Genomic DNA, 20,643 nt, shown 5'->3' with positions numbered 1-20,643 from the left:
GAATTGGTCAGTCATAGATGGCCATCGTCAAGTCCAGGCACGCCATTCTTCTTGAGTTAGTTCTTCTGATGGGATCACATCATTAAGATGACCGTTCAGTGGGACACTGGCCCTTCATACTCAGAGGCTGAGGCTGAGAGATGGCAGTCCAGGCTTGTCTGTCAGATATGGCCTGGTTGACCAGGTAGAGCCAGGCCTGGGTCCCGAGCTACAGCTGGGCACATACAGGCACTTAGGAAACCTCAGCTGACTGGTGACCATGGGTCTGGGACCTGGATGAGGCTGGAGTCATCAGTGGGCTGGTCATTTCTCCAGACCCAGCATCAACTTCGGCTCCCAGGGGTCAGGCCGGGAAGGGGACTGGAGCGGTGTCCAGTTACAGTGACTGCAGGGAAATGAGGTACTACAGTTTCACTGAGAAGCTGGGAGCTGGTCAGTTTAGGGGAGGGGTTCTGAGAGAACCAAGCGCTCACGCGCCGACAGCCCAGGGCCTGCGTGTGCTTGAGGCGGCTGCTCCCAAGAAGGGCATCTGTCTGTCTTAGGGCCTGAGGATACCAGAAGTCAGGTTGTCTCTGCTGGACACCCTTGGCTGCCTTCCCCTTGACTTCAGTGACTCCTCACAGGGCAGCAGACACTATCCTGGAGGCAGTGGGAACTCTGGAAGGTTCTCAGCAGGGAAGGGGAGGTGTGGAAATGAACTAAGGGTGGGGTCAGAAGGGGTGGGGTGGGGGAGCTCGCCTGGTGTTCTCAAGAGTGAGCCGGGTGTGTGCTGGCCTGGCCTGTTCCCTGGGACTGTCACACATTACCATTCCTCAGCCATCCCTTGAGCACCTACTATGTGTTCGGTGCTGGGCCTGGAGAGGACCATGGGTTCTCCTTTTCCTGGCGCCCAGACCCAGAGCTTCCTGCCCCTTCCCTCGGAAAAGCACCCCATGACGCAAGATGTTGCTGAGAAATCCTGGACTGAGGGAGCAGCTGGCCCCAGGGAGTGGGAGGATTGGGTCCAGAGAGCCACCACCAGAGAGTGACTCAGACCCAGAGCCTGGACTGAGGCAGGGTCACCCCTCCCAGGTCCTCTCCTGAGTGATGTGACCCTGATTTTTGACCTGGAGGAAAGGGAAGAGGCATGAGGGATTCAGTAGCCGAGGCCCCTGTATCCCCATTCCTTGTTGGCCCCAATGCCTCTGTCCCCTTGAACCAGGGGGCCTGGGACAGGTGGGCTCTGAGCTCTCCAGGGAGGAAGCTGGACAAAGTGGGAGGCCTGGCCAGGGTGGGCTGGAGTGGGCTGAGGGTGGCTGGACATTTGGGGTCAGGAGTTGAGACCTGGAGTCAGGTGGGTCCAGATGCAGTTCCCTGCTGTGAGGTCACTCAGGGTCTCTGGGCTATGTTGTTATGGGGACCCTTCTAGGATCTCCCTCCAAGGGCAGTTTGGTGACTGAAAGGTAAGGTCTGTAGAGAATTTAGCAAGGGCTGGTGGGAAGCCAATGCCCCAGAGCTGTGGATAAATCACAGTCCCTTCCCCCATGGCCCCAGGAGAATGGACCACAGGAGAACAGAGAGGAGGGAGGGGCTGTTCCTGGACTGGGAAGGCCCCAGGAGTGGCCCAGACAGGACTGGGCAGGACACAGAGAAAGGGAGGGGAATGTGGGAGGTGGCTTTCTCAGTCCCCAGGGAACATGCAGCTGTGGCTGGCTGAAAAAGGGCCCCTCTCCCTCCCCGGGACAGCCGTGTCCCAACCCCTGGAACCTGTGAATGTGTTATGTTGTGTGGCCACAGGGACTTTGCAGATGTGATGACGTGAAGGAGCCCGAGATGGGAGATGATCCTGGATTGCCTGGGTGGCCCAAGGCAGGGTCGTTATAAAGGAAAGAGGGAGGCAAGGGGGTCAGAGTGAGAGAAGGAGATGTGGGGACGGAAATAGAGGGGAGAGAGAGAGAGAGAGAGAGAGAGAGAGAGAGAAAGAGAGAGAGAAAGGGGGATTAGAGAGAGAGGGAAGATGGAGGGAAAGAAGGAAGGAGAGAGGGAGAGAGAAAGATGGAGGGAGGGAGAGAGAGGGAGGGGGAGAGAGAGAGTTGAAGACCCATGCTGTTGGCTTTAAAGTGGCAGGAAGGGGCCACGAGCCGAGGGCTGGGGGCGGCCTGGAGCAGCTGGGAAAGGCGAGGAAACGATTCTCCCCGAGACCCTCCAGAGGAGCACGCCCTGCCCCCATTTTGATTTTAGCCCCCAGAACTCATTTTGGACTTCTGACCTCCAGACCTGTGAGAGAATAAATGCTCTTTGTTTTAGGCCACTGAATTTGCAGCAATCTGTTACAACAGCCACAGGAGACTCAAACAGGAGCCGAGAGAGAGACTCACCCCGGCCCTTAGCAGCCCCTGCCCGCAGTGACACAGGCCCGACCCGCTGATGTGCGCCCCCAACCCCCACAGTGCGTGGAGGGGCAGAGCCCAGGGACCAGGCACGAGGGGCTGGGCCGGTCCCCCCTCACCTCACCTTCCTCATCAGGGAGCGGCTGGAGCCCAGGCCCTGCGAGCCTCACAGCGTCACAGAGAAAGTCCCCAGACAGGACCTGGCTTGCCCACTGAGGTCCAAGGTTGAATGGAGAAGTGTTCCCAATAAATGATGCCCCCCAGTCCCATCAATGCTGAGGCCTTGGGTGAGACTCGTCCCCACTTCTGACTGTGGTACGAGGTGCCTGGCCCCAGCGTTGAGACCACGTTTCCCTCCAGCAGAGGCTGTTTAATCTCAGAGAAATCATGAGGCGCCTCTTTCCCGCCTCACACTGGTTGCTGGGGGGCTCAGAGCTCATCTTTGGCAAGTGTCCCCAGCCTCCTGGCGGGCCTTTTGTGTGACACTTTCCGTCCTGGCTTCCTCCTCCTCTGCATCTCTGAATATGCCATCAGGTGAAGAATCGAGGGGGTCCCAGATTCAAGAGCCCGTGAAGCCGATGGTGCTGGAGTGTCCTGGACCCCGTGGACTGTCCAGCGCTCAAGAGTGACTGGGAGGAAGTGGGGGTGAGCAGGAGCCGAGCGGGGCACAGGGAGGAGGACATTCCAGGGCTGAGGGCCAGGGGCAGAGGGGTCCAGGCCAGAGCAGGGCTTGCAGGCTGAGGAAAGAGAGGACGTGGCATGGGCAGAGGGTCCTGACCGGGGCGGGAGAGAGGTCGCCTCTGGAGGTCCTGCCATGAACAGCTCCGTCCAGAAAGGAGGCAGGGAGTGGGGCCCTGTGCTGGGAGGAGGCAGGGGAGGAGGGGAGGGCAGAGGGACGGACGTTCCAGTCACCAGAACCCTCCTGTCCTGGTGTCTCCTGGGGTGATGCCTTGGGAGACTGTGAGCCTCTCCCCTTGGCTACTTTTCCCTGGTGCCAGGATCTCCCCACCCGACCCCGAGAACCCAGGGAGGTTGCAAATTAAATATGAGATAAATAGTGAGATAGAGCAGGATTTCTGATTGACAGTGAGGATATTTATTGAGATTTATGAGTTGAGGGAGAAGGGCTGGGGTGACCGGGGTGGGGGGAGTAAGGGGAGACCCGTCCCCTGGGATTCTGCAGCTCCAGGCCCCCATGGGTGGGTGAGGTTTGGGGACCTAAGAACACTCTGCAGGGGCCACTGTCTTCTCGACGGTGCTCCCTTCGTGCGTGACCTGGCAGCTGTAGCTTTTGTGGGAATTCCACTGCTGGGGCGACAGGGTCAGGAAGCTGCTGGCCCCGTACTTGTTGTTGCTCTGTTTGGAGGGCTTGGTGGTCTCCACGCCCTGGGTGACGGGTGTGCCGTCTGCCTTCCAGGCCACCGTCACGGCGCCCGGGTAGAAGTCACTCATCAGACACACCAGTGTGGCCTTGTTGTCTTTGAGCTCCTCAGAGGAGGGCGGGAAGAGAGTGACCGAGGGGGCGGCCTTGGGCTGACCTGCAGGGTGTGGGAGGGGCAGGAAGTCAGAGGTCTGGCGACCACCACAGAGTTCCTGACCTGAATCTTGACGTGATGTCCTGGCCCAGGCCAGGGCAGGAACCTCAAGCCAGGCCCTTGCTCGTGTGATATCAGGTCAGCGGTAGGTGGGGACACTCACCTCCTTATGGGAGACTCCTCAGTCCAACTCTTGGGGATTCATCAGCCCCCTCTTTGGAATTGCCTCCTTTTCATATGTCTTCATCACCTACCAACCCCCACCTGTGTCCCCCCCACTGGATGAAATTGACCCTCAGACCTTCTCTTCCTCAGGTATCTGTCCGTCCCGGGGCACGTGTCGGAAAATCTCCTGCCTGATCCCTTCTCTTGGAGCCTCTCATGAAGGCGTCCATCTGCTCTGGGTCCAGGCTCTTCTCTCTTACAGGGAGCAGGTTTCTTGCCAACACATTCCCCGGGCACCATCATTGTAGCCCGTGCCACTCCCCACAGAGACCCCCTGGACTGCCTTGGTGGGAGGGTGTGTCAGCCCCAAGGGCTGGATTCCAAGGGGTCCAGTAGATGGAGGGCTTCAGTTTGAGGCCTTGTTTCTGTCTGTTCTCAGGGCTCTCTCTGTCATGTGGAGTTACAGTGGGGATCTGTCTCTCCAGTGAGTTTTGTCTGGCTGACAGGAGCATGTCCCTGTCATCTGTGCTTATTAGGAGTCCCTGTCCTAGTCATCTGCTCCAGGGTTTGTCATCCAGTGGTGGGATGGGTAGGGATTTGCCTTTAGGGCCTGAGTGTCCTGACCTGTCTCATCTAAGGTTTCTTACCTGGGGGGGGAGGAGGAACCCAGCACCCTGGGGCCACCTTCTCATAGAAAATTCTTCTTTTATTCCTATCCTCTTCCTATTTTCTCCTCCATCTCTCCAAATCTGTGGGCAAAGCAGCCCCTCTAACTGTGACCCATGGAGGACAGAACCCCGGGGGCTGAGCTGTTCCCAGCACCCTTCCCACCTCTCATGTACCCAGTGCCCCAGCCTGAGCACCCTGTCCCCTGGACTTAAGGGACTGGAGACCCTGAGGATAGAGTGGACATTCCAGAGTGCAGAGGACAATGTCCCCTGGAGAGGGAGCCCAAGCAGGGAGCAGGAAGTTGTCACTAGGATTGTCCCCTCCTGTCATGATCAGGTGCCTGAGAAGAAGGGACAAGCTGGAGTCAGGGGTGAAAGGCCAGACAAAAAGGGGCAACCTTTTTGTTGAACCCCAGAGAGATTCAGACCCGTGCCCCAGACAGGAGAGAAAGGAGAGAAAAATCTACCTATGTTTCACTTGGAACCCCAAAGAGGAGAGAAAGGGGGAGACTCACCGAGGACAGTCAGCTGGGTGCCTCTGCCGAACACAACTCACCGTGACACAGCCCGCACACAAACCCCTCCTGACATGTCCAGACCCAAGCCCACCTGCAGCTGCTCAGGAGCTCAGGAGACCCAGAGTCCAGCCGCCCAATCACAGGGGCAGGCCTGGCTGATGGGAGGGTGAGAGGGGGTGGTCCCTCTTTCCATGGAGCCATGCTTTATTGGGGGGTTAGGAGTCCATCTATGCCCAGATTGGGGAGGAGAGAGGGACAGAAATCCTGTCTGTGTGTTACATTTGGTTCCCCTGCTAATGTCTGCTCCTGGAAGGAGCTGGGTGCCCAGCTCAGCTCCTGTGGAGAATGGCGCCATGGAAGAAGTGAAAAGCCTGTTCACAACACAGAGATGAAGGAGCTGGACCACTTTGCTGAGCTGAGGCCCGGAGGAGGGTCCTGGGTGCCCAGCACAAGCCCTAGAGGGCATGTGTGTGTGTATGGCACGTGCAGGCTTGTTTGTGTTTATGAACACATGTGTGTGAGTGTGCGTCTCATAGCTCAGGCCTCTGATCCTGTGACATCTCCTAGAACAATAATCTACTCGATCCTTAGGTCCCACACAGAGCTTCCAGAAAGAGGGTGGTTTTACAGGCACGTCTGTGTCACCTGCCCCGAATGGGACTCTTGACTTTGTTCTCACCAGCCCCATTGACCACCCGTGGACGCTCGCATGTTAGGTACTTGAGGTGAGGTAGGTACAGTTTTCTGCGGGCCACTAAGGGGTGGGGAGAAAGCACAGCTGATTCCCTTCTCCCAGGGGCCTTAAAATCAGCTGAGATACTTGTGACAGATGTGGGACCAGAAACATACGGGGGGTGTGTGGGCGGTGAGTGACCAGGGTGCTGGGGTGAGGGTCCTGTCTGTGAGGACTAGAGGAGGACATGTGGGGGCAAAGGGCATTATCCTGGGGGGGCAGGAGTAGGGCAGACCCTAAGGAGAGAGGTAGACTGGGGATCCATGAACTTGAGGGGGGTCCTTTGTCCTGAGATGGAAGGACATCTTGAGAGAGGGACACTGTCTAGATTGTGAGTACTGAGGAAGAGTACTCTTCCCGGGGAAGAGAGCCCATTCTCTTGGATTCCAAGGAGAGCCAAGGAGAGGCTGTGCAAGCGGCTGGAGGTGGACATACCAACAACAGCAAGTACAGGGAAGATGGGCAGTCCTGGGTCCTGCTGCCCCAATCCCCTGTTCTGGAATATTCTCTTGGGCTTTCTGGGTGATAATGAAACTATCCCTCAGGGAAACATCCAGATTCCTTCCCCTGGCTCCTTTCTCATGTGGCTAAGAGAATTCCTTACATCATTTGGATTGGCTCCATTTAGGATGAAAAGGTATAAATAAAAATGAGCAGAGACAGATCGTATGACTGAAAGGAGGAAATTTTATTTTGAGTTTATGAGTTGAGGGAGAAGGGCTGGGGTGACTAGGCTGGGGGAGTAAGGGGAGACCCGTCCCCTGGGATTCTGCAGCTCCAGGCCCCCGTGGGTGGGTGAGGTTTGGGGACCTAAGAACACTCTGCAGGGGCCACTGTCTTCTCGACGGTGCTCCCTTCGTGCGTGACCTGGCAGCTGTAGCTTTTGTGGGAATTCCACTGCTGGGGCGACAGGGTCAGGAAGCTGCTGGCCCCGTACTTGTTGTTGCTCTGTTTGGAGGGCTTGGTGGTCTCCACGCCCTGGGTGACGGGTGTGCCGTCTGCCTTCCAGGCCACCGTCACGGCGCCCGGGTAGAAGTCACTTATCAGACACACCAGTGTGGCCTTGTTGTCTTTGAGCTCCTCAGAGGAGGGCGGGAAGAGAGTGACCGAGGGGGCGGCCTTGGCCTGACCTGCAGGGTGTGGGAGGGGCAGGAGGTCAGAGGTCTGGCGACCACCACAGAGTTCCTGACCTCAGTCTGGACGTGATGTCCTGGCCCAGGCCGGGAGCGGGCCATGCTCGCCTGAGGTCAGGTTGGTGTTGGAAGGGGACACTCACCTCCTCATGAGAGAACCCTCAGTGCCCACGGACTGAGGAGAGTCAGGTGTGCATTCGGCTGCAGCCTCTCCTGCAGGGTCACGGTCCTCACTCACAGCCCCTGACCCCACCAGTGTTCACTGTCCCCCGACAGTGGCTGGGACAGGCCCTGGCCCCTCCTCTTTCCACAGGGCTGTGCTGTGGAGAACGTTTCCCGCTAGGACACTTCTGTTGCATCTGCTCATGAGGGCATCTGTCTGTCCGGGTTCAGGTTTTCCTCCCTGCTGGGGAGTGGGTTTCATGCCCAGAGGTCACCCTGGCACCATCATTTTAGCCCCAGTCTCACCCCTGGTAGAGACCGCTCTGGGCTGCCTCCGGGGAGGGGGTGTCAGTTCCAGGGTCTGGACCCGGGAATGCTGAACATTGAAGGCTTCAGATTCAGGTGTCTTTTCTGTTCTGAGACTGGGGCTGCATCTGTCCTAAGGGGTCTCTCTGAAAGTGCAGTTGTCCTGGTGATCTGGGTTTCCCAGGCAATCTGTCTACTTGGAGGGGCCTGTGCCTGTCATCGGTCCCTATCAGGAGTTCTTACCCGGGCCTTTTCTCTGGTGTCTCTTTCCTGGTTATGGATGGGAAGGACCATATTGCCTGCTTGTCCTGAGACCTGGCCTGCCCATGGTTTGCCACCTGTCCTGGGGGATGAGGAGGGACCCAGCACCCTGGGGCCACCTTCTCAATGGAAAATCTTCCTCCATCCTCGTCTCCCTCCCGTTTCCTTCTCCATCCTTCCAAGTCCCCAGAGAAGGGCTCCCATGAGTGGGTGTAAAGCAGCCCCGAATCTGGGTCCCAGCACAGTCAGACCCTGGGGTGCTGAGTGGTTCTCAGCATCCTACGCATCCCATCGCCCTGGTGCCCCGGCCTGAGCTTCCTGACCCCTGGACCTTGGGAGTGGAGTCCTAGAGCAGGGAGCGAGACATCCCAGAGTTCAGAGGACAGTGTCCCCTGGAGTCATATCCAGGGCTGCGCACAACACAGGAAGGCTTCTTGGGATCTTCCCATCCTGTCTAAGCAACTGCCTGAGAAGAGGAGAGAGACTGGAGGAGGAGAGGGACCGGACAAAAAGGGGCAGTTTGTTGACTCCTAGACAGGTTGAGACCCCTGCTTTAGAAAGGACAGAAAACAGAAAAGTTGACCCAAGTTTCACTCAGAGCCCAAGAGGAGAGAAAGGGTGAGACTCACCAAGGACGGTCAGCCGGGTCCCTCCTCCAAATAATTCACACCGTGACATAGACCCGCACAAAAACCCCTCCAGACACACCCTGACCCAGGCCATCTGTAGATGCTCGAGGGGAGGCCCAGGGTGCAGCTTCCTCTTCATGGGGGATGGTTGGGCCATGGCAGGATGACAGGGGGTGAAACTTCAGTTCCTTGGGGCTTTAGGAATCCTCCCATTTCCAGTCTTGGGAGAGGGTTGGAGACAACGTCTGTGTGTGGAATCAGTTTTCTCAGCTAATTGCATGCTGGGAAGGAGCTGTGTTGCCTGGGACAGCTGGTGCTGGGAATGTCAGGCAGGAGGAGTTGAGAGGCCAGTTTCGAACAGAGATGATGCAGCTGGGACCCCTTTGTGGAGTTGGCACTTGTGGGAAGTGTCCTGGATGCCGCTTCCATTCTAACACAGGAGGTGGTGCTGGAGTTGAGGCAGGAAATGGGAATTGAGGGGTGAGGGGAAATTCACGTTTATCACCAGGGACCCAGACCACCCTGCATGGTCCTGAGCACCAGTATCCCTGTCAGTGGCTGGGCTGTCTGGAAGGTGCAATGGACAGACACTGCTCAAGGTCTCTAACTGAGCCCAGTGGGGACAGCTTCCTTCCTGCAGGGTGCATGTGCTCAATTGGAGCTGGGGTGGTGGCCAGAAGGGAGCCCCTCCTGGGCGGGTCATAGATTCCACGGTCAGTACAGTTTCCTTTATGAGCTCTAAGGGTGGGGGTCTCTGCTGCCCAAATGAGTTCCTTGTGGCTTACACAGGCACCCATGTGCACATGTGCTCTGCAGTGTCCTGTGTGCACGCATGCACCAGCCTCTCTGTGTTCAAGATTGTCATCGGCACAGGGCACATCCACAGTAAGGGGAGGCACACTGCACCCTGACACTGGATGGACATGTGCAGAGCGGGGCCTGGACGCACAGGCCTGGATGTGCATCCTGTCTGGTACCATCACTTGCAATGCACACCTGGCATCCTGCATTCCCTGGCAGTGTCCCATAAGAAACTTCTCCGCAGTTCTCCGAGATCTGCCTGTTGCTGCAGGTCTAGACTCCACCCCATGAGCCTCTTCCTGTCTCTTGTATCACTCTTGGCCTGGATGAGAAATCTCTGCCCTTTCCCTGTTTCAGTGCCAACCCTGGAGGCCCACAGCCTGGGGACTGCAGGTGCCTGGGTCTTCTTTGCTTATGTCCCAACACAGGGGTCACCATAGTCTCCTCTGCTCTGCTGTTTCTGATCCTCCCAGAGAGATGCCCAACATGGCACTGTTTTGAAATGAACACGTGTGTTTGCATGCATTATGTGTATGATTCTGTGTGTGTGTTCCTGCATATGTGCGTGTACGTGTGTGTACCTGTGTATATGTGTTTTGCAACTTAGATCACACATCAAGTGATTATGAAATTGAGTCAGCTTATACAGAAGCCTATGGCGGAATTGCAGAATCTGGCTCTCGAGTTTGAACACAGCAGCCCCATTTACAGCTGGAGGACACCTGGATCTTAGGTACTTGTGGCAGGGTCAAGAGGGAGCAGAGCTGATCCCTGTCTCGCAGGGGCCTTGAATATACCTGGGACACCCAGTGACTCGTGTAAGATGAGGGACACCAAGTGCTGAATGTGGGGTGAGTATCCGGGGTCCAGGGATGAGGGTCCAGTCTGTGAGTGCTACATGGAAAGCCTGTGTGTTGAGGGTCACAGGGCTGTATCCCTGGGGAGGCAGAGGCAGGATGGCTCCCTAAGGCAGCCCGCACCTCCTCACGGGGTCACCCTAACAAACCCCTCTGCAGTCCTCTGTGATCTTCCTGCTTCTCTTTGACCAGACTTCCCCGAGGAAAGGGAGACCCTGCGAGGACAGGTTTTTCCAGGTGGGGTAAAGGAGCCAAGGAAGGTAAGGCCTTGGTGGGGTGGAGTGAAGGAATGTTAGGCGTGAGTTGGGAGGACACTTGAGAGAGGAGTGATGCCCAGTGTGTGAGGCCCGAGGATTCCAGAGATGGGAGGTTAGACATTCTCACCAAGGGATGGGGATGAGAGTTTATTGTTGGGCAGCCAGGGGTGGACATGTTCACAAAGAGCAGAGATGGGTAAAACTAAGCAGGCTTGGGTTTCTCATGAGGAACATTCCCCTGTTCTGGATTGCTTTGTGGGGCTTAAGTTGTCGGTGAAATTGTGCCTCAGGGAAATGCCAGAATTCTTTCCCTGGCTGTTTCTTCACAAGTTGAAAGGATTCTGTTCAACTCTGGGGGGATGGCCAAACTTAGGATAGAAAGGAGATAAACAAGATGAGCAAAGACCATGTTTTCTGATTGAAAGTGAGAAACTTTTATTGTGATTTAATTGGTTTTAGGGTTAAGCGGTGGAATGAGTAGGAATGGGGTTGAGAAGGGACACCCTTCTCCAGGGTCCTTCAGCTCCAGGCCCCCGTGGGTGGGTGAGGTTTGGGGACCTAAGAACACTCTGCAGGGGCCACCGTCTTCTCGACGGTGCTCCCTTCGTGCGTGACCTGGCAGCTGTAGCTTTTGTGGGAATTCCACTGCTGGGGCGACAGGGTCAGGAAGCTGCTGGCCCCGTACTTGTTGTTGCTCTGTTTGGAGGGCTTGGTGGTCTCCACGCCCTGGGTGACGGGTGTGCCGTCTGCCTTCCAGGCCACCGTCACGGCGCCCGGGTAGAAGTCACTCATCAGACACACCAGTGTGGCCTTGTTGTCTTTGAGCTCCTCAGAGGAGGGCGGGAAGAGAGTGACCGAGGGGGCGGCCTTGGGCTGACCTGCAGGGTGTGGGAGGGGCAGGAAGTCAGAGGTCTGGCGACCACCACAGAGTTCCTGACCTGAATCTTGACGTGATGTCCTGGCCCAGGCCAGGGCAGGAACCTCAAGCCAGGCCCTTGCTCGTGTGATATCAGGTCAGCGGTAGGTGGGGACACTCACCTCCTTATGGGAGACTCCTCAGTCCAACTCTTGGGGATTCATCAGCCCCCTCTTTGGAATTGCCTCCTTTTCATATGTCTTCATCACCTACCAACCCCCACCTGTGTCCCCCCCACTGGATGAAATTGACCCTCAGACCTTCTCTTCCTCAGGTATCTGTCCGTCCCGGGGCACGTGTCGGAAAATCTCCTGCCTGATCCCTTCTCTTGGAGCCTCTCATGAAGGCGTCCATCTGCTCTGGGTCCAAGCTCTTCTCTCTTACAGGGAGCAGGTTTCTTGCCAACACATTCCCCTGGCACCATCATTGTAGCCCGTGCCACTCCCCACAGAGACCCCCTGGACTGCCTTGGTGGGAGGGTGTGTCAGCCCCAAGGGCTGGATTCCAAGGGGTCCAGTAGATGGAGGGCTTCAGTTTGAGGCCTTGTTTCTGTCTGTTCTCAGGGCTCTCTCTGTCATGTGGAGTTACAGTGGGGATCTGTCTCTCCAGTGAGTTTTGTCTGGCTGACAGGAGCATGTGCCTGTCATCTGTGCTTATTAGGAGTCCCTGTCCTAGTCATCTGCTCCAGGGTTTGTCATCCAGTGGTGGGATGGGTAGGGATTTGCCTTTAGGGCCTGAGTGTCCTGACCTGTCTCATCTATGGTTTCTTACCTGGGGGGGGAGGAGGAACCCAGCACCCTGGGGCCACCTTCTCATAGAAAATTCTTCTTTTATTCCTATCCTCTTCCTATTTTCTCCTCCATCTCTCCAAATCTGTGGGCAAAGCAGCCCCTCTAACTGTGACCCATGGAGGACAGAACCCCGGGGGCTGAGCTGTTCCCAGCACCCTTCCCACCTCTCATGTACCCAGTGCCCCAGCCTGAGCACCCTGTCCCCTGGACTTAAGGGACTGGAGACCCTGAGGATAGAGTGGACATTCCAGAGTGCAGAGGACAATGTCCCCTGGAGAGGGAGCCCAAGCAGGGAGCAGGAAGTTGTCACTAGGATTGTCCCCTCCTGTCATGATCAGGTGCCTGAGAAGAAGGGACAAGCTGGAGTCAGGGGTGAAAGGCCAGACAAAAAGGGGCAACCTTTTTGTTGAACCCCAGAGAGATTCAGACCCGTGCCCCAGACAGGAGAGAAAGGAGAGAAAAATCTACCTATGTTTCACTTGGAACCCCAAAGAGGAGAGAAAGGGGGAGACTCACCGAGGACAGTCAGCTGGGTGCCTCTGCCGAACACAACTCACCGTGACACAGCCCGCACACAAACCCCTCCTGACATGTCCAGACCCAAGCCCACCTGCAGCTGCTCAGGAGCTCAGGAGACCCAGAGTCCAGCCGCCCAATCACAGGGGCAGGCCTGGCTGATGGGAGGGTGAGAGGGGGTGGTCCCTCTTTCCATGGAGCCATGCTTTATTGGGGGGTTAGGAGTCCATCTATGCCCAGATTGGGGAGGAGAGAGGGACAGAAAGCCTGTCTGTGTGTTACATTTGGTTCCCCTGCTAATGTCTGCTCCTGGAAGGAGCTGGGTGCCCAGCTCAGCTCCTGTGGAGAATGGCGCCATGGAAGAAGTGAAAAGCCTGTTCACAACACAGAGATGAAGGAGCTGGACCACTTTGCTGAGCTGAGGCCCAGAGGAGGGTCCTGGGTGCCCAGCACAAGCCCTAGAGGGCATGTGTGTGTGTATGGCACGTGCAGGCTTGTTTGTGTTTATGAACACATGTGTGTGAGTGTGCGTCTCATAGCTCAGGCCTCTGATCCTGTGACATCTCCTAGAACAATAATCTACTCGATCCTTAGGTCCCACACAGAGCTTCCAGAAAGAGGGTGGTTTTACAGGCACGTCTGTGTCACCTGCCCCGAATGGGACTCTTGACTTTGTTCTCACCAGCCCCATTGACCACCCGTGGACGCTCGCATGTTAGGTACTTGAGGTGAGGTAGGTACAGTTTTCTGCGGGCCACTAAGGGGTGGGGAGAAAGCACAGCTGATTCCCTTCTCCCAGGGGCCTTAAAATCAGCTGAGATACTTGTGACAGATGTGGGACCAGAAACATACGGGGGGTGTGTGGGCGGTGAGTGACCAGGGTGCTGGGGTGAGGGTCCTGTCTGTGAGGACTAGAGGAGGACATGTGGGGGCAAAGGGCATTATCCTGGGGGGGCAGGAGTAGGGCAGACCCTAAGGAGAGAGGTAGACTGGGGATCCATGAACTTGAGGGGGGTCCTTTGTCCTGAGATGGAAGGACATCTTGAGAGAGGGACACTGTCTAGATTGTGAGTACTGAGGAAGAGTACTCTTCCCGGGGAAGAGAGCCCATTCTCTTGGATTCCAAGGAGAGCCAAGGAGAGGCTGTGCAAGCGGCTGGAGGTGGACATACCAACAACAGCAAGTACAGGGAAGATGGGCAGTCCTGGGTCCTGCTGCCCCAATCCCCTGTTCTGGAATATTCTCTTGGGCTTTCTGGGTGATAATGAAACTATCCCTCAGGGAAACATCCAGATTCCTTCCCCTGGCTCCTTTCTCATGTGGCTAAGAGAATTCCTTACATCATTTGGATTGGCTCCATTTAGGATGAAAAGGTATAAATAAAAATGAGCAGAGACAGATCGTATGACTGAAAGGAGGAAATTTTATTTTGAGTTTATGAGTTGAGGGAGAAGGGCTGGGGTGACTAGGCTGGGGGAGTAAGGGGAGACCCGTCCCCTGGGATTCTGCAGCTCCAGGCCCCCGTGGGTGGGTGAGGTTTGGGGACCTAAGAACACTCTGCAGGGGCCACTGTCTTCTCGACGGTGCTCCCTTCGTGCGTGACCTGGCAGCTGTAGCTTTTGTGGGAATTCCACTGCTGGGGCGACAGGGTCAGGAAGCTGCTGGCCCCGTACTTGTTGTTGCTCTGTTTGGAGGGCTTGGTGGTCTCCACGCCCTGGGTGACGGGTGTGCCGTCTGCCTTCCAGGCCACCGTCACGGCGCCCGGGTAGAAGTCACTTATCAGACACACCAGTGTGGCCTTGTTGTCTTTGAGCTCCTCAGAGGAGGGCGGGAAGAGAGTGACCGAGGGGGCGGCCTTGGCCTGACCTGCAGGGTGTGGGAGGGGCAGGAGGTCAGAGGTCTGGCGACCACCACAGAGTTCCTGACCTCAGTCTGGACGTGATGTCCTGGCCCAGGCCGGGAGCGGGCCATGCTCGCCTGAGGTCAGGTTGGTGTTGGAAGGGGACACTCACCTCCTCATGAGAGAACCCTCAGTGCCCACGGACTGAGGAGAGTCAGGTGTGCATTCGGCTGCAGCCTCTCCTGCAGGGTCACGGTCCTCACTCACAGCCCCTGACCCCACCAGTGTTCACTGTCCCCCGACAGTGGCTGGGACAGGCCCTGGCCCCTCCTCTTTCCACAGGGCTGTCCTGTGGAGAACGTTTCCCGCTAGGACACTTCTGTTGCATCTGCTCATGAGGGCATCTGTCTGTCCGGGTTCAGGTTTTCCTCCCTGCTGGGGAGTGGGTTTCATGCCCAGAGGTCACCCTGGCACCATCATTTTAGCCCCAGTCTCACCCCTGGTAGAGACCGCTCTGGGCTGCCTCCGGGGAGGGGGTGTCAGTTCCAGGGTCTGGACCCGGGAATCCTGAACATTGAAGGCTTCAGATTCAGGTGTCTTTTCTGTTCTGAGACTGGGGCTGCATCTGTCCTAAGGGGTCTCTCTGAAAGTGCAGTTGTCCTGGTGATCTGGGTTTCCCAGGCAATCTGTCTACTTGGAGGGCCTGTGCCTGTCATCGGTCCCTATCAGGAGTTCTTACCCGGGCCTTTTCTCTGGTGTCTCTTTCCTGGTTATGGATGGGAAGGACCATATTGCCTGCTTGTCCTGAGACCTGGCCTGCCCATGGTTTGCCACCTGTCCTGGGGGATGAGGAGGGACCCAGCACCCTGGGGCCACCTTCTCAATGGAAAATCTTCCTCCATCCTCGTCTCCCTCCCGTTTCCTTCTCCATCCTTCCAAGTCCCCAGAGAAGGGCTCCCATGAGTGGGTGTAAAGCAGCCCCGAATCTGGGTCCCAGCACAGTCAGACCCTGGGGTGCTGAGTGGTTCTCAGCATCCTACGCATCCCATCGCCCTGGTGCCCCGGCCTGAGCTTCCTGAGCCCTGGACCTTGGGAGTGGAGTCCTAGAGCAGGGAGCGAGACATCCCAGAGTTCAGAGGACAGTGTCCCCTGGAGTCATATCCAGGGCTGCGCACAACACAGGAAGGCTTCTTGGGATCTTCCCATCCTGTCTAAGCAACTGCCTGAGAAGAGGAGAGAGACTGGAGGAGGAGAGGGACCGGACAAAAAGGGGCAGTTTGTTGACTCCTAGACAGGTTGAGACCCCTGCTTTAGAAAGGACAGAAAACAGAAAAGTTGACCCAAGTTTCACTCAGAGCCCAAGAGGAGAGAAAGGGTGAGACTCACCAAGGACGGTCAGCCGGGTCCCTCCTCCAAATAATTCACACCGTGACATAGACCCGCACAAAAACCCCTCCAGACACACCCTGACCCAGGCCATCTGTAGATGCTCGAGGGGAGGCCCAGGGTGCAGCTTCCTCTTCATGGGGGATGGTTGGGCCATGGCAGGATGACAGGGGGTGAAACTTCAGTTCCTTGGGGCCTTAGGAATCCTCCCATTTCCAGTCTTGGGAGAGGGTTGGAGACAACGTCTGTGTGTGGAATCAGTTTTCTCAGCTAATTGCATGCTGGGAAGGAGCTGTGTTGCCTGGGACAGCTGGTGCTGGGAATGTCAGGCAGGAGGAGTTGAGAGGCCAGTTTCGAACAGAGATGATGCAGCTGGGACCCCTTTGTGGAGTTGGCACTTGTGGGAAGTGTCCTGGATGCCACTTCCATTCTAACACAGGAGGTGGTGCTGGAGTTGAGGCAGGAAATGGGAATTGAGGGGTGAGGGGAAATTCACGTTTATCACCAGGGACCCAGACCACCCTGCATGGTCCTGAGCACCAGTATCCCTGTCAGTGGCTGGGCTGTCTGGAAGGTGCAATGGACAGACACTGCTCAAGGTCTCTAACTGAGCCCAGTGGGGACAGCTTCCTTCCTGCAGGGTGCATGTGCTCAATTGGAGCTGGGGTGGTGGCCAGAAGGGAGCCCCTCCTGGGCGGGTCATAGATTCCACGGTCAGTACAGTTTCCTTTATGAGCTCTAAGGGTGGGGGTCTCTGCTGCCCAAATGAGTTCCTTGTGGCTTACACAGGCACCCATGTGCACATGTGCTCTGCAGTGTCCTGTGTGCACGCATGCACCAGCCTCTCTGTGTTCAAGATTGTCATCGGCACAGGGCACATCCACAGTAAGGGGAGGCACACTGCACCCTGACACTGGATGGACATGTGCAGAGCGGGGCCTGGACGCACAGGCCTGGATGTGCATCCTGTCTGGTACCATCACTTGCAATGCACACCTGGCATCCTGCATTCCCTGGCAGTGTCCCATAAGAAACTTCTCCGCAGTTCTCCGAGATCTGCCTGTTGCTGCAGGTCTAGACTCCACCCCATGAGCCTCTTCCTGTCTCTTGTATCACTCTTGGCCTGGATGAGAAATCTCTGCCCTTTCCCTGTTTCAGTGCCAACCCTGGAGGCCCACAGCCTGGGGACTGCAGGTGCCTGGGTCTTCTTTGCTTATGTCCCAACACAGGGGTCACCATAGTCTCCTCTGCTCTGCTGTTTCTGATCCTCCCAGAGAGATGCCCAACATGGCACTGTTTTGAAATGAACACGTGTGTTTGCATGCATTATGTGTATGATTCTGTGTGTGTGTTCCTGCATATGTGCGTGTACGTGTGTGTACCTGTGTATATGTGTTTTGCAACTTAGATCACACATCAAGTGATTATGAAATTGAGTCAGCTTATACAGAAGCCTATGGCGGAATTGCAGAATCTGGCTCTCGAGTTTGAACCCAGCAGCCCCATTTACAGCTGGAGGACACCCGGATCTTAGGTACTGTGGCAGGGTCAAGAGGGAGCAGAGCTGATCCCTGTCTCGCAGGGGCCTTGAATATACCTGGGACACCCAGTGACTCGTGTAAGATGAGGGACACCAAGTGCTGAATGTGGGGTGAGTATCCGGGGTCCAGGGATGAGGGTCCAGTCTGTGAGTGCTACATGGAAAGCCTGTGTGTTGAGGGTCACAGGGCTGTATCCCTGGGGAGGCAGAGGCAGGATGGCTCCCTAAGGCAGCCCGCACCTCCTCACGGGGTCACCCTAACAAACCCCTCTGCAGTCCTCTGTGATCTTCCTGCTTCTCTTTGACCAGACTTCCCCGAGGAAAGGGAGACCCTGCGAGGACAGGTTTTTCCAGGTGGGGTAAAGGAGCCAAGGAAGGTAAGGCCTTGGTGGGGTGGAGTGAAGGAATGTTAGGCGTGAGTTGGGAGGACACTTGAGAGAGGAGTGATGCCCAGTGTGTGAGGCCCGAGGATTCCAGAGATGGGAGGTTAGACATTCTCACCAAGGGATGGGGATGAGAGTTTATTGTTGGGCAGCCAGGGGTGGACATGTTCACAAAGAGCAGAGATGGGTAAAACTAAGCAGGCTTGGGTTTCTTATGAGGAACGTTCCCCTGTTCTGGATTGCTTTGTGGGGCTTAAGTTGTCGGTGAAATTGTGCCTCAGGGAAATGCCAGAATTCTTTCCCTGGCTGTTTCTTCACAAGTTGAAAGGATTCTGTTCAACTCTGGGGGGATGGCCAAACTTAGGATAGAAAGGAGATAAACAAGATGAGCAAAGACCATGTTTTCTGATTGAAAGTGAGAAACTTTTATTGTGATTTAATTGGTTTTAGGGTTAAGCGGTGGAATGAGTAGGAATGGGGTTGAGAAGGGACACCCTTCTCCAGGGTCCTTCAGCTCCAGGCCCCCGTGGGTGGGTGAGGTTTGGGGACCTAAGAACACTCTGCAGGGGCCACCGTCTTCTCGACGGTGCTCCCTTCGTGCGTGACCTGGCAGCTGTAGCTTTTGTGGGAATTCCACTGCTGGGGCGACAGGGTCAGGAAGCTGCTGGCCCCGTACTTGTTGTTGCTCTGTTTGGAGGGCTTGGTGGTCTCCATGCCCTGGGTGACGGGTGTGCCGTCTGCCTTCCAGGCCACCGTCACGGCGCCCGGGTAGAAGTCACTCATCAGACACACCAGTGTGGCCTTGTTGTCTTTGAGCTCCTCAGAGGAGGGCGGGAAGAGAGTGACCGAGGGGGCGGCCTTGGGCTGACCTGCAGGGTGTGGGAGGGGCAGGAAGTCAGAGGTCTGGCGACCACCACAGAGTTCCTGACCTGAATCTTGACGTGATGTCCTGGCCCAGGCCAGGGCAGGAACCTCAAGCCAGGCCCTTGCTCGTGTGATATCAGGTCAGCGGTAGGTGGGGACACTCACCTCCTTATGGGAGACTCCTCAGTCCAACTCTTGGGGATTCATCAGCCCCCTCTTTGGAATTGCCTCCTTTTCATATGTCTTCATCACCTACCAACCCCCACCTGTGTCCCCCCCACTGGATGAAATTGACCCTCAGACCTTCTCTTCCTCAGGTATCTGTCCGTCCCGGGGCACGTGTCGGAAAATCTCCTGCCTGATCCCTTCTCTTGGAGCCTCTCATGAAGGCGTCCATCTGCTCTGGGTCCAGGCTCTTCTCTCTTACAGGGAGCAGGTTTCTTGCCAACACATTCCCCTGGCACCATCATTGTAGCCCGTGCCACTCCCCACAGAGACCCCCTGGACTGCCTTGGTGGGAGGGTGTGTCAGCCCCAAGGGCTGGATTCCAAGGGGTCCAGTAGATGGAGGGCTTCAGTTTGAGGCCTTGTTTCTGTCTGTTCTCAGGGCTCTCTCTGTCATGTGGAGTTACAGTGGGGATCTGTCTCTCCAGTGAGTTTTGTCTGGCTGACAGGAGCATGTCCCTGTCATCTGTGCTTATTAGGAGTCCCTGTCCTAGTCATCTGCTCCAGGGTTTGTCATCCAGTGGTGGGATGGGTAGGGATTTGCCTTTAGGGCCTGAGTGTCCTGACCTGTCTCATCTAAGGTTTCTTACCTGGGGGGGGAGGAGGAACCCAGCACCCTGGGGCCACCTTCTCATAGAAAATTCTTCTTTTATTCCTATCCTCTTCCTATTTTCTCCTCCATCTCTCCAAATCTGTGGGCAAAGCAGCCCCTCTAACTGTGACCCATGGAGGACAGAACCCCGGGGGCTGAGCTGTTCCCAGCACCCTTCCCACCTCTCATGTACCCAGTGCCCCAGCCTGAGCACCCTGTCCCCTGGACTTAAGGGACTGGAGACCCTGAGGATAGAGTGGACATTCCAGAGTGCAGAGGACAATGTCCCCTGGAGAGGGAGCCCAAGCAGGGAGCAGGAAGTTGTCACTAGGATTGTCCCCTCCTGTCATGATCAGGTGCCTGAGAAGAAGGGACAAGCTGGAGTCAGGGGTGAAAGGCCAGACAAAAAGGGGCAACCTTTTTGTTGAACCCCAGAGAGATTCAGACCCGTGCCCCAGACAGGAGAGAAAGGAGAGAAAAATCTACCTATGTTTCACTTGGAACCCCAAAGAGGAGAGAAAGGGGGAGACTCACCGAGGACAGTCAGCTGGGTGCCTCTGCCGAACACAACTCACCGTGACACAGCCCGCACACAAACCCCTCCTGACATGTCCAGACCCAAGCCCACCTGCAGCTGCTCAGGAGCTCAGGAGACCCAGAGTCCAGCCGCCCAATCACAGGGGCAGGCCTGGCTGATGGGAGGGTGAGAGGGGGTGGTCCCTCTTTCCATGGAGCCATGCTTTATTGGGGGGTTAGGAGTCCATCTATGCCCAGATTGGGGAGGAGAGAGGGACAGAAATCCTGTCTGTGTGTTACATTTGGTTCCCCTGCTAATGTCTGCTCCTGGAAGGAGCTGGGTGCCCAGCTCAGCTCCTGTGGAGAATGGCGCCATGGAAGAAGTGAAAAGCCTGTTCACAACACAGAGATGAAGGAGCTGGACCACTTTGCTGAGCTGAGGCCCGGAGGAGGGTCCTGGGTGCCCAGCACAAGCCCTAGAGGGCATGTGTGTGTGTATGGCACGTGCAGGCTTGTTTGTGTTTATGAACACGTGTGTGAGTGTGCGTCTCATAGCTCAGGCCTCTGATCCTGTGACATCTCCTAGAACAATAATCTACTCGATCCTTAGGTCCCACACAGAGCTTCCAGAAAGAGGGTGGTTTTACAGGCACGTCTGTGTCACCTGCCCCGAATGGGACT

General features: G+C 56.4%; 1 pseudogene and 4 gene segments (V, D, J or C); all 5 read right to left on the bottom strand.

Moving 5' to 3' along the window:
* Window positions 1–3,522: 3,522 nt before the first annotated feature.
* LOC134370793 (immunoglobulin lambda constant 3-like) lies at window positions 3,523–5,328 on the bottom strand. The segment is given in 2 exon segments: window positions 3,523–3,907; window positions 5,253–5,328. Coding segments are annotated over 2 exon segments (396 nt in total).
* A 1,470-nt stretch (window positions 5,329–6,798) lies between these two features.
* LOC134370792 (immunoglobulin lambda constant 3-like) lies at window positions 6,799–8,636 on the bottom strand. The segment is given in 2 exon segments: window positions 6,799–7,118; window positions 8,480–8,636. Coding segments are annotated over 2 exon segments (477 nt in total).
* A 2,316-nt stretch (window positions 8,637–10,952) lies between these two features.
* LOC134370791 (immunoglobulin lambda constant 3-like) lies at window positions 10,953–12,693 on the bottom strand. The segment is given in 2 exon segments: window positions 10,953–11,272; window positions 12,618–12,693. Coding segments are annotated over 2 exon segments (396 nt in total).
* A 1,470-nt stretch (window positions 12,694–14,163) lies between these two features.
* On the bottom strand, window positions 14,164–16,000 carry LOC134370790 (immunoglobulin lambda constant 3-like). The segment is given in 2 exon segments: window positions 14,164–14,483; window positions 15,844–16,000. Coding segments are annotated over 2 exon segments (477 nt in total).
* Window positions 16,001–18,315: 2,315 nt separating this feature from the next.
* Window positions 18,316–20,056, bottom strand: LOC134370788 (immunoglobulin lambda constant 3-like; annotated as a pseudogene).
* Window positions 20,057–20,643: the final 587 nt, after the last annotated feature.

The sequence above is a fragment of the Cynocephalus volans genome, chromosome 2, assembly GCF_027409185.1.
Source record: "Cynocephalus volans isolate mCynVol1 chromosome 2, mCynVol1.pri, whole genome shotgun sequence".
Lineage (NCBI taxonomy): Eukaryota > Metazoa > Chordata > Mammalia > Dermoptera > Cynocephalidae > Cynocephalus > Cynocephalus volans.
Note: the sequence above shows the minus strand (reverse complement) of the source record. Positions and strands in the feature narration are given on the sequence as shown.